The sequence below is a fragment of the Coregonus lavaretus genome (genome assembly GCF_964263955.1).
Source record: "Coregonus lavaretus genome assembly, chromosome: 27".
NCBI classification, from domain to species: domain Eukaryota; kingdom Metazoa; phylum Chordata; class Actinopteri; order Salmoniformes; family Salmonidae; genus Coregonus; species Coregonus lavaretus.
In genome coordinates this window covers 27915273-27934229 of record NC_140014.1, presented here as the reverse complement: position 1 = coordinate 27934229, position 18957 = coordinate 27915273, and the positions used below count along the sequence as shown (strand labels likewise).

The 18957-nt window shown below is 44.4% G+C and overlaps 1 protein-coding gene and 1 pseudogene across 2 annotated transcripts in view; one reads left to right on the top strand and one right to left on the bottom strand.

Moving 5' to 3' along the window:
- The window catches only part of LOC311102654 (RNA helicase aquarius-like), a gene marked incomplete at its 5' end in the record, with an annotated part of 127971 nt that overhangs the window by 76469 nt on the left and 32545 nt on the right, over positions 1–18957 (top strand). The window contains 4 exon segments of the mRNA XM_084144015.1: positions 4744–4931; positions 5540–5643; positions 5646–5671; positions 17218–17388. Of these exon segments, the coding sequence (XP_084000141.1) occupies positions 4744–4931; positions 5540–5643; positions 5646–5671; positions 17218–17388 (489 nt within the window).
- On the bottom strand, positions 2279–3083 carry LOC311103107 (non-selective voltage-gated ion channel VDAC2-like; annotated as a pseudogene). The gene has a single exon. The product of its transcript is annotated as a non-selective voltage-gated ion channel VDAC2-like (transcript).

The following is an 18957-nucleotide window of genomic DNA, read 5'->3' as shown; positions in this document are numbered from 1 at the left end:
CAAACATCCAGCCCATCATGCCTTCTGTTGTAGTACCCACTACGCGCGGAGTAACGATAATCCACCTTCCCCACATCCCCCCCACCCCTCGTTTTCCTTACATTGCATCCCCATCGGTGATTGAATCAGGCTTGACTTACAAGCCTTGGTAATATCAGGTTTGTCTGGGGCAAGCCCTCATTAAACTCTCCCTCCTAATCAGCAGCAGCAGAGCTAACTCATCATTCTCTATCCAACCTCTACTCTCACATGACTTGGCAGGGGCGCAGCCATGGGTGGGCCTGGGAGGGCATAACCCCACCCACGGGAGCCAGGCCCACCCAATCAGAATTCGTTTTTGCCCACAAAAGGGCTTTATTACAGACAGAAATACAGCTGTCCGGGTGGCTGGTCTCTGACGATCCCGCAGGTGAAGAAGCCAGATGTGGAGGTTCTGGGCTGGCGTGGTTACACCTGTTCTGCGGTTGTGAGGCCGGTTGGACATACTGTCAAATTCTCTAAAACGACATTGAAGAAATTAACATTTTATTCTCTGGCAACAGCTCTGGTAGACATTCCTGCAGTCAGCATGCCAATTGCACGCTCCCTCAAAACTTGAGACAACTGTGGCATTGTGTTGTGTGACAAAACTGCACATTTTAGAGAGTACTTTTATTGTCTACAGCACAAGGTGCACCTGTGGAATGATCATGCTGTTTAATCAGCTTCTTGATGTGCCACACTTGACAGGTGGATGGATTATCTTGGCAAAGGAGAAATGCTCACTAACAGGGATGTAAACAAATGTATGTGGACACCTGCTCGTCGAACATCTCATGCCAAAATCATGGGCATTAATATGGAGTTGGTCACCCCATTTGCTGCTATAACAGCCTCCACTCTTCTGGGAAGGCTTTCTACTAGATGTTGGAACATTACTGCGGGGACTTGCTTCCATTCAGCTACAAGAGCATTAGTGAGGTTGGGCAATTAGGCCTGGCTCGCAGTCGGTGTTCCAATTCATCCCAAAGGTGTTCGATGGGGTTGAGGTCAGGGCTCTGTGCAGGCCAGTCAAGTTCTTCGACACTGATCTCGACAAACCATTTCTGTATGGGCCTCGCTTTGTCCTCGGGGGCTTTGTCATGCTGAAACAGGAAATGGCCTTCCCCAAGTGTTGCCACAAAATTGGAAGCACAGAATCGTCTAGAATGTAATTGTATGCTGTAGCGTTAAGATTTTCCTTCACTGGAACTAAGGGGCCTAGCCGGAGCCATGAAGCCCCAGACTGATATTCCTCCTACACCAAACTTTACAGTTGGCACTATGCATTCTGGCGGGTAGCGTTTTCCTGGCATCCGCCAAACCCAGATTCGTCCGTCGGACTGCCAGATGGCGAAGCGTGATTCATCACTCCAGAGAAGGCGTTTCCACTGCTCCAAAGTCCAATGGCTTCGAGCTTTACACCACTCCAGCCGACACTTGGCATTGCTCATGGTGATCTTAGACTTGTGTGTGGCTGCTCGGCTATGGAAACCCATTTCATTAAGCTCCCGACGAACAGTTCTTGTGCTGACATTGCTTCCAGAGGCGGTTTGGAACGCTCTAGTGAGTGTTGCAACCGAGGACAGACGATTTTTACGCACTACGCACTTCAGCACTCGGTGGTCCCGTTCTGTGAGCTTATGTGACCTACCACTTCGCGGCTGAGCAGACAGTGCCACGAAAGTCATTGAGCTCTTCAGTAAGGCCATTCTACTGCCAATGTTTGTCTATGGAGATTGCATGGCTGTTTGCCTGATTTTGTACACCTGTCAGCTGAAATAGCCGAATCCACAAATTTGAAGGGGTGTCCACATACTTTTGTATATATAGTGTGTCTTCATATAACCCTCAGATTGTCCAAACCAATGAGCCAAACCGATAAAGCAGATGTAAAAGATGCAGAAGGAATGCGCTCTTTGAGAAGGAGGATGTATTTCACTAGTGGTGTACAGCACGGTATAGGGCTACATGACTGAATAAATAACAGACCTAGTAGTACTTGGCTACTGTAGAACACACAGGATGACTGACTACAAACCAACTGAAAGGAAATTACTGTAGCTAATGGGTTGGGGATCAATCTAACTGACAGAACTGAGGGCTATGTTATGTATGTTGTTGCTTTAGGTTAGATTCATCCCTTTCCTTTGAGACATCCCTTAAGGGTTGTTTGGCTGGAAATACATCAGGCCAAATTCCTCTGCTATTCCCTCAAATATGAAATACGACGACTTCACTAGACAGGATAGCTAGAAGCTTATGCCTCTAGCTCCAGTCCCAGTTTGTGGCCACCGGTGTTGATGCTCTTGCCATCGACCAGTGCAGACAGGATGAGTTTCATACCTGGCCGCAGTGTCTGGGTGTAGCCAACTCCTACCAAGCTGGCATTGTTAACTTTAGCGGATATGGAGGCACTGGAGTCCAGCTGGTACTTGGCAGCGATGCCAAAGCAGATGCTGTTGCTGCCTGCTGTCCAGACAAGGTTCACAGCTGTCTCCAGCTTGTCATTCACCTTCTGGTAGATGGACCCTCCAAACTATGTGCCATCATTAACATTGGTGTGCAGTTGGAAGTCTCCTGTCTTATAGCCAACAGCGAAGTTGCTCTGGGTCATTTTGGACTTGGCTGTGTCGAAGGTAATCTGGTAGCCAGCCAGTCATCCCTCGTACCCGGCCACTGCTGCCACATGCATGGCCGGGCCGGCAAAGTCAGTCTACATCCACACCCAGGTTGACGTTTTCACGCTTATAGGCAATCTTCACCTTCCCACTCTTCTTGCCAGAATTGGGTGTAGAACGTAAGTTTCAGTCCTTTGGTTGTCTGATCTTCAACAGTGATTTCAGTCCCCAGAGTGTGGTCTGTGGTCCACTTCTCTGTAAACGTCAGGCTGTATTCACCCCATTTGTACTTGCCATTGACTTTGCTGGTGTCAGTGTTGGACTAGCCAGAGGTTTAGAATTCCACTCCATTTGAAGACTTGGCCTTGAGATCAAGTTTCACCAATCCAAAACCATATCCTTTATTGAAGATGTCCTTTGCAGATATGATGGAGGGACAGCCATTCTACTGGAAGTTTTGCAGGAATATTATAACTTTCTTTTTTTTTCTTTTTTTTAGGGGGTAGATCAGCTTTAATATTTCAGATAGATTGTAACTTCCATCAATATAATTGTCTGCATCACATATGTTTTTTTCTCGCATATATATATATATATATATATATATATATATATATATACACACAGTGGGGAGAACAAGTATTTGATACACTGCCGATTTTGCAGGTTTTCCTACTTACAAAGCATGTAGAGGTCTGTAATTTTTATCATAGGTACACTTCAACTGTGAGAGACGGAATCTAAAATCCAGAAAATCACATTGTATAATTTTTAAGTAATTAATTTGCATGAGAGACGGAAAGTCTTATTATATGCTAAAGTATTATTATATTATTGATCGATTGACTATGACTTTTCAGATCACCCAGTAGTGCTATCTGCAGGGTTAGCTCCAGGTAAATATTGCAATCCTTTAGCCATTCCTGGACCTGTGTCCAAAAACAAACTACAAATGGACAGTACCAAAACAAATGATCTAATGATTCTGTCACTTCGCAGCAAAATCTGCAGAGCTGGGAAGATTGTATCCCCCATATAAATAACATTCTATTGGTAGCAAGAATTGTATATAATAATTTAAATTGAATATTATAACTTTGCATCAGTTGCTTGGAGCTTTGCGTTGGTGCAGATAGTTGTTTCCAGGCTGTTTCTGACACCGCGACACAGTCCTATGGTCTAGCTGGAGGGCAATGAAGGAGTGCAAAGTTCGCCACTCAGTTAACAGGCAGAGAGGGGTGAGAATGGAGAGCGAAGAACAGATGTGTGAAGAGGTGCTGTGGCGGTGAGGGGTGTTTGAAATGCAAGGCAGATGGACTGAATGTTGTCGCTGCTTGTGAAAAGAGAAGGAGAGGAGGGATACGGAGAGAAGGAGTGAAGGCATACAGCTATTCTCCAGGGGGCTATGCTTTTACTGTGAGGCAGCAGACAAATGTAAAGGACGTCAGCCCCCAACACATGTTCGCAAACACACACCACACCAATGCTGCAATATGTCTGAACAATTCTCCCCATGACCACCTGTCTATGAGCTGTCCTAGTGGATGGCCTGTACGCTCTGGAAGGGGGCGCTAAACCAAAGCAACACTGACACAGATATTAACTAGCTGACCGCCACCATACAATCAGATCTAACCTACCTAAAGAAAGACATGTCCATAATTAAAGATGCACTTTGCCTAATTTCAGTTTGTGACAAAACAAGCAAGTGTAGTGTTGAGAATCATTGTACCATCTAAACCGCTGTGAAATATATTTTCCATAACCAAAAGTATTGTATTTTCAGCTGTTTGAAGCTGGTCTACAAAACCGAAAGTAAGACACAAAAACGAAATACAGGAAGCATAGCAATAGCGCACATAGAACAGATCTACTGCTTGGTTGGGTCGCCCAAAAAGTTACATTTTGCAGCTTTAAGTTTTATATTAAATAATAGGATATTATCAAAAAATGCTGGAGCAAACTTTTTTGTTTCAAAATCAAAATGTTTTTTTTTTTTTTTGCTAATGCATGGGCAGTCATTTTCCCTCAGAAACACTCTATGGTCTCTGTGGAGGAGAACTGAACTGAACTGACCTACAGTATCTTTCCTCTCCCTCTCCAGAACCCAGAAGACGGCTACAGCAGGTTGAAGCGTTGGATCATGATAGGAGACCACCACCAGCTGCCCCCCGTCATTAAGAACATGGCCTTCCAGAAGTACTCCAACATGGAGCAGTCCCTGTTCACCCGCTTCGTACGCCTGGGGGTACCCACCGTTGACCTGGATGCCCAGGGACGTGCCCGCGCCAGGTGGGTTAGGCGCTCTGGGGACATAAATGAATATGGTTAAAACAGAAATGCGTTGGTTGCTGTTTGCGGTTTTAGGCTGGGTTTCTGTATAAGCACTTTGTGACATCTGCTGATGTATAAAGGGCTTTATAAATAAATACATTTGATTTGATATTATTTTTTATCTTTAATCAAACATAAACAAGTCTGAACATGCAAAAAGTCATTTTGAAATGTGAAAATACTTTATCATGCTGTTTTTGATCATCAAACATTAGTGCAAAAATATCAACAGAATATTTGGTTAGTGTGTATGACATCTTTTAATTGTCTTAAACGTAAGACGAGACGAAAATAACTAGTCTGTTAGCCAATTAAAAAACCCTGGCTATGTCCATGATCCAATAGTTGCTAAGTACCAGCTGATACAGTTGAATAGTAGAGTGGATAGTCACTTGAGTTTGTTTTACCTCTGGTGCCCTCTATGTATACTAACATGGACGCTAAGCTAAAGTGTTGAATAGTGAATCTCTTTGATGCTAATGGTATGGTGGCTCTCTCTAACCACAGGAATGAATGATCAATCTCTGTGATGCTAATGCTAACATGGTTCTCCATCTCTCCTCCAGTCTGTGTAATCTGTATAACTGGCGCTATAAGCAGCTGGGGAACCTGCCCCATGTACAGCTCCTGCCCCAGTTCCAGGCCCCCAACCCTGGCCTGACCTTCGATTTCCAGAGCCCAACCCTTACTTCTACCAGGTTAATAACGCACATATACACAGGAACACACACACATATATACACAGGAACACACACATATATATATATATATATACACAGGAACACACACATATATATACACAGCAACACACACATATATATATATATATATATATATATATATATATATATATATATATATATATATATATATACACAGGAACATATATATAGGAACGCACACGCATATACACAGGAACGCACACGCATATACACAGGAACATGCACAGGAACACACACACACACGCACAGGAACACACACACAGGAACACACACAGACGCACGTACACAGGAACACAGACATACAGGAACACACACGTACACAGACACACAAGCACTCCACATACAGTGCTTTGGGAAAGTATTCAGACCCCTTTACTTTTTCCACATTTCGTTATGTTACAGCCTTATTCTAAAATGGATTAAATAAAACAATTTCCTCAGCAATCTACACACAATACCCCATAATGACAAAGCAAAAAATGGTTTTTAGATTTTTTTGCAAATTTCTTACAAATAAAAAACAGACCTTTATTTACATAAGTATTCAGACCCTTTGCTATGACACTCAAATTGAGCTCAGGTGCATCTTGTTTCCATTGATCATCCTTGACATGTTTCTACAACTTGGAGTCCACCTGTGGTAAATTCAATTGATTGGACATGATTTGGAAAGGCACACACCTGTCTATATAAGGTCCCACAGTTGACAGTGCATGTCAGAGCAAAAACCAAGCCATGAGGTTGAAGGAATTGTCCGTAGAGCTCCGAGACAGGATTGTGTCGAGGCACAATCCAAAAATGTGTTGCAACATTGAAAGTCCCCAAAAACACAGTGGCCTCCATCATTCTTGAATGGAAGAAGTTTGGAACCACCAACACTCTTCCTAGAGCTGTCCGCCCTGCCAAACTGAGCAATCGGGGGAGAAGGCCTTGGTCACTCTGACAGAGCTCTAGAGTTCCTCTGTGGCGATGGGAGAACCTTCCAGAAGGACAACCATCTCTGCAGCACTCCACCAATCAGGCCTTTATGGTAGAGTGGCCAGACGGAAGCCACTCCTCAGTAAAAGGCACATGACAGCCCACTTGGAGTTTGAGAAACAAGATTCTCTGGTCTGATGAAACCAAGATTGAACTCTTTGGCCTGAATGCCAAGCGTCACATCTGGAGGAAACCTGGCACCATCCCTACGGTGAAGCATGGTGGTGGCACCATCATACTTTGGGGATGTTTTTCAGCGGCAGGGACTGGGAGACTAGTCAGGATCGAGGCAAAGATGAACGGAGCAAAGTACAGAGATCCTTGATTACAACCTGCTCCAGAGCGCTCAGGACCTCAGACTGGGGCGGAGGTTCACCTTCCAACAGGACAACAACCCTAAGCACACAGCCAAGACAACGCAGGCGTGGCTTCGGGACAAGTCTCTGAATGTCCTTGAGTGGCACAGCCAGAGCCCGGACTTGAACCCGATCGAACATCTCTGGAGAGACCTGAAAATAGCTGTGCAGCAATGCTCCCCATCCAACCTGACAGAGCTTGAGAGGGTCTGCAGAGAAGAATGGGAGAAACTCCCCAAATACAGGTGTGCCAAGCTTGTAGCGTCATACCCAAGAAGACTTAAGGCTGTAATCGCTGCCGAAGGTGTTTCAACAAAGTACTGAGTAAAGGGTCTGAATACTTACATAAATGTGATATTTCAGTTTTTTATTTTTAATAAATAAGCAAACATTCCTAAAAAAACGTTTTTGCTTTGTCATTGTGGGTTATTGTGTTTAGATTGATGGGGGATAAAAACAATTGAATCCATTTTAGAATAAGGCTGTAACCTAACGAAATGTGGAAAAAGTGAAGGGGTCTGAATACTTTCCGAATGCACTGTACACACTCACTCCCCACAGTAGCAGAAAATATTGTTCAAGGATTCATTCATTTTAACCATAATGGATCCAGGACAAATCCAGATTATATATTCATTACCTAGCGCACTGCTAACACTGGAGCTAACACTGGAGCCACTCAGGACAGGCTAGTAACTTTGTCCTCCATACTAGCATTACATTTACATTTTTTTTACATTTTAGTCATTTAGCAGACGCTCTTAACCAGAGCGACTTACAGGAGCAATTAGGGTTAAGTGCCTTGCTCAAGGGCACATTAACGTCATTTAGCAGACGCTCTTAGCCAGAGCGACTCACAAATTGGTGCGTTCACCCTATAGCCAGTGGGATAACCACTTTACAATTTGGGGGGGGGGGGGGGGGGTTAGAAGGAATACTTTATCCTATCCCAGGTATTCCTTAAAGAGGTGGGGTTTCAAATGTCTCCGGAAGGTGGTGAGTGACTCCGCTGTCCTGGCGTCGTGAGGGAGCTTGTTCCACCATTGGGGTGCCAGAGCAGCGAACAGTTTTGACTGGGCTGAGCGGGAGCTGTGCTTCCGCAGAGGAAGGGGAGCCAGCAGGCCAGAGGTGGATGAACGCAATGTCCTCGTTTGGGTGTAGGGACTGATCAGAGCCTGAAGGTACAGAGGTGCCGTTCCCCTCACTGCTCCATAGGCAAGCACCATGGTCTTGTAGCGGATGCGAGCTTCAACTGGAAGCCAGTGGAGTGTGCGGAGGAGGGGGGTGACGTGAGAGAACTTGGGAAGGTTGAACACCAGACAGATTGTCTTTCCTTATAGAGTGGCTCGCTCAGGGGGGTCTGAGTGTGTGTGTCCTGAAGCTGCTCATTGTTGGTTAATTGAGGAGCATGTGTCTATAGGTCTGTACATGTTAAATGAGGAGCATGTGTCTATAGGTCTGTACATGTTAATTGAGGAGCATGTGTCTATAGGTCTGTACATGTTAATTGAGGAGCATGTGTCTATAGGTCTGTACATGTTAATTGAGGAGCATGTGTCTATAGGTCTGTACATGTTAATTGAGGAGCATGTGTCTATAGGTCTGTACATGTTAATTGAGGAGCATGTGTCTATAGGTCTGTACATGTTAATTGAGGAGCATGTGTCTATAGGTCTGTACATGTTAAATGAGGAGCATGTGTCTATAGGTCTGTACATGTTAAATGAGGAGCATGTCTCTCGGTCTCTCCTCTCCATTTGGCTGTTGCCATTTTTAGGCGCCTCAAGGGAACTGACCACAACTCTCAAATCTCCCCCCCCCCCCCCCCCCCCTTACACATACTTGTCCGGAGACCAGAGGGGTAAAGTGGCCCCCACCACATACCCTCCTCTACACACACACACTTGATCAGCAGGGTGAATTGGACGCTGGAGAGGCAATAGTACCAGTGTTTGGTGAATGCCTGTCACAGCTGTACACAAACAGCCCTTTTTCCCCCCTGCCACAAACACACACTCCAGCTCAAGGCACTCCATTGGGCACTAGCAACAGGAGACCTAGCCAGCAGCAATCTATCCCCCTTTCCTTTTGCTAAAGTGCGTTAATACTCCAACCCCTCAAGCTCATTGTTGGTGCCCCTGCTCTGCACTTGCACTGTTCTGAAATGGGTCATAAAGGAAAATGTTTTCCCTTATTTATCCACATCTCGGATAGTTGGAAAATGACGTGCGTCACATCATACACGTTGTATGGTTGTGATGTAAAGTAGACCGTATATTGCAGTAGACTCCCTTAATTTAAGCAACAGAGCCAGAGGGGGTGTGGTATCTTGGCCATTATAAACTGGGGCCTCCTGTAGCTCAGTTGGTAGAGCATGGTGCTTGCAACGCCAGGGTTGTGGGTTCGATTCCCACGGGGGGCCAGTATGAAAAATGTATGCACTCACTAACTGTTAAGTCGCTCTGGATAAGAGCGTCTGCTAAGTGACAAAAAAATATATATGTAAAAAATAAACTGGGTGGTTCGAGCCCTGAATGCTGATTGGCCATGGAATATCAGACCGTATACCACGGGTATGACTAAACATTTATTTTTACTCTTCTAATTACATTGGTTGCCAGTTTATAATAGCAATAAGGCACCACGGGGGGTTGTGGTATATGGCCAATATACCAAGGCCTAAGGGCTGTATCCAGGCACTCAGTGTTGCGTCATCCATAAGAACAGCCCTTAGCTGTGCTATATTGACCATATACCACAAACCCCCGAGGTGCCTTATTGCTCTTATAAACTGGTTACCAACATAAATTGAACAGTAAACAGGTATTTTTGTGTCATACCCATGGTATATTGTCTGATATACACACGGCTGAAATGCTTTTCGTGCCAATCAGCATCCAGGACCCAAACTACCTGGTTTATAATATTCAGTAGATCACTGATGGGAGCCAGGGGGAAGATTGAAATCACTGATCATTTGAAAAGGTCAACATTAGATGGATTATTTTAGTGTGTGTGTATTTACCAGTACATTACATTGTCAGTATGTTTCACTCAGCCCTGATTCTACAGTAGTTCAACTGAGGTCTTAACTCTCATTTTCCTTTTAGGGGTAGTGTGCCACAGCCACACACTCTTTCACTCCCTCCCCAATTTCTTTCCCTCTTTACTTCACATCTCCCTCAGTTACTTAGCCACGTGCCAGTCCTGGGCCGTTACACTCAAACTAAGGCGATGGGCTGAGGCAGCTGTTGCCATGGTTACTGAGTTCTCTTGATTTTGGGCACATAAGATCACATTTGTGTTAAGCAGAGACATAAGAGAGACCGGCATGCTGGAGACACCACACACACACACCAGGGTTTCCGTTAGTCAGCAATTGCCGGCTTTTGGCCCCCCAAAAAAATGAAAAGCCGATTTTAAATAAAACTGTTGTTGGCCAAAATGACCGGGGAAGAAAAAAAATCCCATTGCAAAATAATGCTTTTTATTCATTACATTTACATTTTAGTCATTTAGCAGACGCTCTTATCCAGAGCGACTTACAGTTAGTGAGTGCATACATTCTTTTTTATTTTATTTTTCATACTGCCCCCCTGTGGGAATCGAACCCACAACCCTGGCGTTGCAAACGCCATGCTCTGCCAACTGAGCAACATCCCTGCCGGCCATTCCCTCCCCTACCCTGGATGACGCTGGGCCAATTGTGCGCCCCATGGGTCTCCCGGTCGCGGCCGGCTACGACAGAGCCTGGATTCGAACCAGGATCTCTAGTGGCACAGCTAGCACTGCGATGCAGTGCCTTAGACCACTGTCCATCATTCATTGATGGACATAACATTTGACGGTCATGCTTATCTGTCTGTAGGTAAATTTGCATAATTTAGTGGAATTAAATTGGCCTGTGTGTGTTTTCGTTAGTCATCATGTATCTTATTTATCCAACACAACCATCACAGCATACAGAGCCTATTCTGAGCAGGATTTCTCCTGCTGCTCCTCAGCTGGTTGCTGCTGGAGTAAAACATCTGCTTTTATAAGCCCATTCATTGGACAACAATTCTAAATGCAATCGCTTGTTAAAAAAAGTTTTGGTGCACGATTTAAAAAGAGCTACTATTTTTTTCTCTACTGGTATTTTTAAGGCACGCCTCCCATTCACCATTCAAGTGCAGGCAACAGGCTATCAGTACGTCACCCACCACTTTACAATGTGAGCTGGAGGCTGTTTGAAACCTGAGTGTTTTATTTCATATTATGAGGCATGTCTTACCTTGCTTCAAAGTAGCCAATAGGCAAAATCCAACCATGGAAACATGGAGGCAATTATTTTATTAAGACTTCATAGGCGGCGCGTGAGTTTCAAGTTTGGGGAAGCTTACAATTTGTCCTACCGTTCTGCGTGCCGGTTATGATTTTCATATGCGCATTTTCGTGGAACAGTTTAATTTCAAAAATAACGTTTTAATTTCTCAAAATCATTGTCCCGTGGTTAATCATAACATTTGAATTAAAATGATACAAATCTCAAAGTTTTAAGACAACTAATGTGAAATCACCAGCCTCTGCCATATGGACACATTGATACACCGTGATCCATTGGCGGCTAAAGAAATGAGTTCATGAAATTCATAGCCAATATGCCAATGCAGCAGTAGGCCTATAACTTCCATTGCTCTTTCACAACGAGGATTATCTAGGGGGAGATTTTTGGAAAGATCTTTCAAATAGCTTACTGTGAGGAACTATAGATTTAATATAGTATCATTCGCAATGGATGTAAAAAAAAAAGTAATAAATGTTCATACATTTCCACGGAGTAGGCCAGGTAATTCTGTGCGTGCTCAGGCGTGTGCGCTCCCTCAACATTATCAGGACAGAGAAACCAGACACATGCTCATTGCTCACATGGGGCATTCCAAACAAAATACATTCATTTTTTGGCAAATCTTGTAAATTATGGTTATGAAATTAACCAAAACATGTTTCTCACAAGTGTAGCAGGTTGTGAACTCTGTAAACAAAGTTTCCACTCTGAGAATAAGAACGGTAAATGACTGTAATTAATACATGCATTAACATCAATTTATGACAGGTACAGTTGAAGTCGGAAGTTTACATACACCTTAGCCAAATACATTAAACTCAGTTTTTCACAATTCCTGACATTTAATCCTAGTAAACATTCCCTGTCTTAGGTCAGTTAGGATCACCACTTTATTTTAAGAATGTGAAATGTCAGAATAATAGTAGAGAGAATGATTTATTTCAGCTTTTATTTATTTCATCACATTCCCAGTGGGTCTTAAGTTTACATACACTCAATTAGTATTTGGTAGCGTTGCCTTGAAATTGTTTAACTTGGGTCAAACGTTTCGGGTAGCCTTCCACAAGCTTCCCACAATAAGTTGTGTGAATTTTGGCCCCTTCCTCCTGACAGAGCTGGTGTAATGGAGTCAGGTTTGTAGGCCTCCTTGCTCGCACACGCCTTTTCAGTTCTGCCCACACATTTTCTATAGGATTGAGGTCAGGGCTTTGTGATGGCCACTCCCAATACCTTGACTTTGTTGTCCTTAAGCCATTTTGCCACAACTTTGGAAGTATGCTTGGGGTCATTGTCCATTTGGAAGACCCATTTGCGACCAAGCTTTAACTTCCTGACTGATGTCTTGAGATGTTGCTTCAATATATCCACATAATTTTCCTTCCTCATGATGCCATCTTTTTTGTGAAGTGCAACAGTCCCTCCTACAGCAAAGCACCCCCACAGCATGATGCTGCCACCCCCGTGCTTCATGGTTGGGATGGTGTTCTTCGGCTTGCAAGCAACCCCCTTTTTCCTCCAAACATAACGATGGTCATAATGGCCAAACAGTTCTATTTTTGTTTCATCAGACCAGAGGACATTTCTCCAAAAAGTACAATCTTTGTCCCCATGTGCAGTTGCAAACCATAGTCTGGCTTTTTTATGGCGGTTTTGGAGCGGTGGCTTCTTCCTTGCTGAGCGGCCTTTCAGGTTATGTCGATATAGGTCTCGTTTTACTGTGGATATAGATACTTTTGTACCTGTTTCCTCCAGCATCTTCACAAGGTCCTTTGCTGTTGTTCTGGGATTGATTTGCACTTTTCGCACCAAAGTACGTTCATCTCTAGGAGACAGAACGCGTCTCCTTCCTGAGTGGTATGGCGGCTGCGTGGTCCCATGGTGTTTATACTTGCGTACTATTGTTTGTACAGATGAACGTGGTACCTTCAGGCATTTGGAAGTTGCTCCCAAGGATGAACCAGACTTGTGGAGGTCCCAACTTTTTTTCCTGAGGTCTTGGCTGATTTCTTTTGATTTTCCCATGATGTCAAGCAAAGAGGCACTGAGTTTGAAGGTAGGCCTTGAAATACATCCACAGGTACGCCTCCAATTGACTTGAATTTTAAAGCCATGACATCATTTTCTGGAATTTTCCAAGCTGTTTAAAGGCACAGTCAACTTAGTGTATGTAAACCTCTGACCCACTGGAATTGTGATAATGTGAATTATTTTACATTTTTACATTTTAGTCATTTAGCAGACGCTCTTATCCAGAGCGACTTACAGTTAGTGAGTGCATACATTTTTCATACTGGCCCCCCGTGGGAAACGAACCCACAACCCTGGCGTTGCAAGCGCCATGCTCTACCAACTGAGCTACAGGGGACTGTTATAAGTGAAATAATCTGACTGTAAACAATTGTTGGAAAAATGACTTGTGTCATGCACAAAGTAGATGTCCTAACCGACTTGCCAAAACGATAGTTTGTTAACAAGAAATTTGTGGAATGGTTGAAAAACGAGTTTTAATGACTCCAACCTAAGTGTATGTAAACTTCCGAGTTCAACTGTATTAACAGTACATTTACTACTGGTGGCATACACTATATATACAAAAGTATGTGGACACCTCTTGAAATTAGTGGATTCTGCTATTTCAGCCACAACCGTTGCTGACAGGTGTATAAAATCGAGCACACCGCCATGCAATCTCCATAGACAAACATTGGCAGTAGAATGACCTTACTGCCCTTTCCCACCTGGACAAGAGGAACATCATCCCCATTCTCATGGACGGGGATGCAGTAGAACAGGTTGAGCGCTTCAAGTTCCTTGGTGTCCACATCACCAACAAACTATCATGGTCCAAACACACCAAGACAGTTGTGAAGAGGGCACGACAAAGTCTATTCCCCCTCAGGAGACTGAAAAGATTTGGAATGGGTCCTCCGATCCTCAAAAAGTTGTACAGCTGCACCATCGAGAGCATCCTGACTGGTTGCATCACTGCCTGGTATGGCAACTGCTCTGCCTCCGACCGCAAGGCACTACAGAGGGTAGTGCGTACGGCCCAGTACATCACTGGGGCCAAGCTTCCTGCCATCCAGGACCTCTATACCAGGCGGTGTCAGAGGAAGGCCCTAAAAATTGTCAGACTCCAGCCACCCTAGTCATAGACTGTTCTCTCTGCTACCGCACGGCAAGCGGTACCGGAGCGCCAAGTCTAGGTCCAAAAGGCTTCTTAACAGCTTCTTCCCCCAAGCCATAAGACTCCTGTACAGCTAATCATGGCTACCCGGACTATTTGTATTGTCCTCCCACCCCACCCCCTCTTTTACGCTGCTGCTACTCTGTTTATTATCTATGCATAGTCACTTTAACTCTACCCACATGTACATATTACCTCAATTACCTCGACTAACCTGTGCCCCCGCACATTGACTCTGTACTGGTACCCCCTGTATATAGCCTCCCTACTGTTATTTTATTTTACTGCTGCTCTTTTGTTATTTATTTGTAATTTTTTTTTACTTATCTATTTTTTACTTAACACTTATTTTTCTTAAAACTGCATTGTTGGTTAAGGGCTTGTAAGTAAGCATTTCACTTTAAGGTCTACACCTGTTGTATTAGGCAAATAACATTTTATTTTATTTGAAGAGCTCAGTGACTTTCAACGTCATAGGTTGCCAGCTTTCCAAAAATATAGTTTGTCAATTTTTCGTCTGGGGTTATGTAAAGCTTGTCTCCATAGGACTCTGGAGCAGTGGAAACGAGTTCTCTGGAGGGATGAATCATGCTTCATCATCTGGCAGTCCGACGGACGAGTCTGAGTTTGGCGGATGCCAGGAGAACGCTACCTGCACAAATGCATAGTGCCAACTGTAAAGTTTGGTGGAGTAGGAATAATAGCCTGGGGCTGTTTTTCATGGTTCAGGCTCCTTAGTTCCAGTGAAGGGAAATCTTAACGCTACAGCATACAATGACATCGTAGACGATTCTGTGCTTCCAACTTTGTGGCAACATTTTGGGGATGGCCCTTTCCTGTTTCAGCATGTCAATGCCCCCGTGCAGAAATGGTTTGTCGAGATCGGTTTGGAAGAACTTGACTGGCCTGCACAGAGCCCTGACCTCAACTCCATCAAAAACCTTTTAGATGAATTGGAACACCAACTGCGAGCCAGGCCTAATTGCCCAACACCAGTACCTGACCTCACTAATGCTGTTGTGGTTGAATGGAAGCAAGTCCTCACAGCAATGTTCCAACATCTAGAGTGGAGGCTGTTGTAGCAGCAAAGTGGGGACCAACTCCATATTAATGCCCATGATTTTGGAATGAGTTTTTGGTCATGTAGTGTATGTAATGGGGAGCTGATAAAAAAATATATAAATAAAAGGGCAAATAATTCACACAATGAAACAATGAATGTGCAAGGATTGGCGGGAGACAGCTGAGCAATTCTGGAGAGACTCGCCTTTATCTTCACCACACACCCCTCCCCTTCTTCTTGTCTGTACATTTTAAATTCTACTCAAGACACATTATCTTCACACATATTTTAGATACTTTTTACTGACAGCCGCAACTCCATAATCAGCTAGGCCTATTGCCACGCACACTGCCCAAATTGCGAGCTTCCCAAATAGGCATAGGCCTACGAGCTTGTGATTTGAAACAATTCACAGCAATTTTTTTTAAAGAAGCTAATGATCCTCAATTCCTCTGTGGCTAAGTATGTTGAATCATTTTATTTATTTCTGTACAGACAGGAGTAATTATATAATTTTGGCAAATGTATTTCCATTTACTTCCCTATTGGACCCACCTCTATGCCATTTCTCTCCTGTTCTATTGGTTTTCAAATCAACTTTCTTTCGTTGTCCGGAAGCCAAAAGCACTTGGATGGAGAAAGAGATGAAGGTAGAGAGAGAGGAAGGAAAATAGGGAGAGCGAGAGAGGGAGGAAAATAGGGGGAGCGAGAGAGAAAGGGAGCGAGAGACAGAGAAAGCGTGTGAAGGAGAGAGGGGGATGTAGAGAGAGGCCGGCCAACTGCTGTTGGAACAGCTGTGACCTGTCTGTATTTGGGAGGAGAAAGAGAAGCGTGATGTTCTACTTCGTCATGATCCTCCAAACCCCCTGTGTTCACTGCACTGCAGACAGAATAGAGGCACTGAGAGGCCAGCTGACTGCACATCGTATGTCTGTGTATGCATTGGCGTGCACGTGTGTGTGCGTGCCTGTCCGTGTGTATTTGTGTGTTGTTTGTAAGTTGGTCTTTCTTAAAATCCTGCCTGCAACTTTACATGCATTTCTTTGTGTATCTGTAAGTGCACATCTGTGTGCATGAGACCTGCCACCCCATCCTGTGTTTTAGTGTAGTGAGAGGGAAAGTAAAGCATTTCCCAGTGTGGTTCAGCTGCAGGCCAATGAGCTTGAGCCTCACACCCCATCATGCCGCCCAGCGTGACATTATCCCCCAGCCAGCCTAACCTCACCCCCATCAGACCCCACTCTGCGTGTCACACCAACCAGCACATGGGCGTCACACCAACCAGCACATGGGCACAGGCACAGATTTGATGTATTAAAACACACACACTGGTTTACAGTGCTCTCTGGGTACTAAAAGAGCTTGGAATTGGTGTGGAAATAAATGTGTATTACGAACATGAAGACTTTTGTAATCATCTCGCTTTCTCGCTTATATTCAAACGATTAGGGGAAAACATTCTAATACACTGGGAAATTCGTTTTTGTATCTGTTTAGTAATAGTATTTAGTTCGATTTTTCCAGTGCAAAACTTTTTGTCTAACCTGCCCTCTCTTTCTCTCACCTCCCCCTCTCTCTCAACCCACCCTTCCTCCCTCCATCTCTCTGTAGAACCTGGGTGAGGCAGAGTACTGTGTGGCTCTGTTCATGTATATGCGTCTGCTGGGTTACCCTGCCGACAGGATCAGCATCCTCACCACCTACAATGGACAGAAACACCTCATCAGAGATGTCATCAACCAGCGCTGTGCTGGGAACCCCTGCTTTGGAAAACCCCACAAGGTAAGGACACACACCACTATATAAACCGCACACACATGCAGAAACCCTGCCTTTTACTATCCTAAAAAGAAAAGTATTCAGACCCTTTGCTATGAGACTCGAAATTGAGCTCCTGGGCATCCTGTTTCCATTGATCATCCTTGATGTTTTTACAACTTGATTGGAGGACACTTCTAGTAAATTAAATTGATTGGACATTATTTGGAAATGCACACACCTGTGTATACAGTGAGGGGAAAAAAGTATTTGATCCCCTGCTGATTTTGTACGTTTGCCCACTGACAAAGACACGATCAGTCTATAATTTTAATGGTAGGTTTATTTGAACAGTGAGAGACAGAAAAACAAAACAAAAATCCAGAAAAACGCATGTAAAAAATGTTAGAAATTGATTTGCATTTTAATGAGGGAAATAAGTATTTGATCCCTCTGCAAAACATGACTTAGTACTTGGTGGCAAAACCTTTGTTGGCAATCAGAGGTCAGACGTTTCTTGTAGTTGGCCACCAGGTTTGCACACATCTCAGGAGGGATTTTGTCCCACTCCTCTTTGCAGATCTTCTCCAAGTCATTAAGGTTTCGAGGTTTACGTTTGGCAACTCGAACCTTCAGCTCCCTCCACAGATTTTCTATGGGATTAAGGTCTGGAGACTGGCTAGGCCACTCCAGGACCTTAATGTGCTTCTTCTTGAGCCACTCCTTTGATGCCTTGGCCGTGTGTTTTGGGTCATTGTCAATAATCGAGAATTTCAACAAGCATTTTGCTACGGCTGGCCATGCTTTCCACCTGGCTACCACTACCCCGGCCACCAGCTCTGCACCCTCCGCTGCAACTTGCCCATGCCCCCCCCGCTTCTCCTTCACACAAATCCAGACAGCTGATGTTCTAAAAGAGCTGCAAAATCTGGACCCCTACAAATCATCTGGGCTAGACAATCTGGACCCTTTCTTTCTAAAACTAGCCGCCGAAATTGTCGCAACCCCTATTACTAGCCTGTTCAACCTCTCTTTCGTAACGTCTGAGATCCCCAGAGATTGGAAAGCTGCCGCGGTCATCCCCCTCTTCAAAGGGGGTGACACTCTAGATCCAAACTGTTACAGACCCATATCCATCCTGCCCTGCCTTTCAAAAGTTTTTGAAAGCCAAGTCAACAAACAGATCACCGACCATTTCGAATCCCACCGTACCTTCTCCGCTATGCAATCCGGTTTCCGAGCTGGTCATGGGTGCACTTCAGCCACGCTCAAGGTCCTAAACGATATTATAACCGCGATCGATAATAGACAGTACTGTGCAGCCGTTTTCATTGACCTGGCCAAGGCTTTCGACTCTGTCAACCACCGCATTCTTATTGGCAGACTAAATAGCCTTGGTTTCTCAAATGACTGCCTCGCCTGATTCACCAACTACTTCTCAGATAGAGTTCAATGTGTCAAATCGGAGGGCCTGTTGTCTGGACCTATGGCAGTCTCTATGGGGGTGCCACAGGGTTCAATTCTTGGGCCAACTCTTTTCTCTGTGTATATCAATGACGTCGCTCTTGCTGCTGGTGACTCTCAGATCCACCT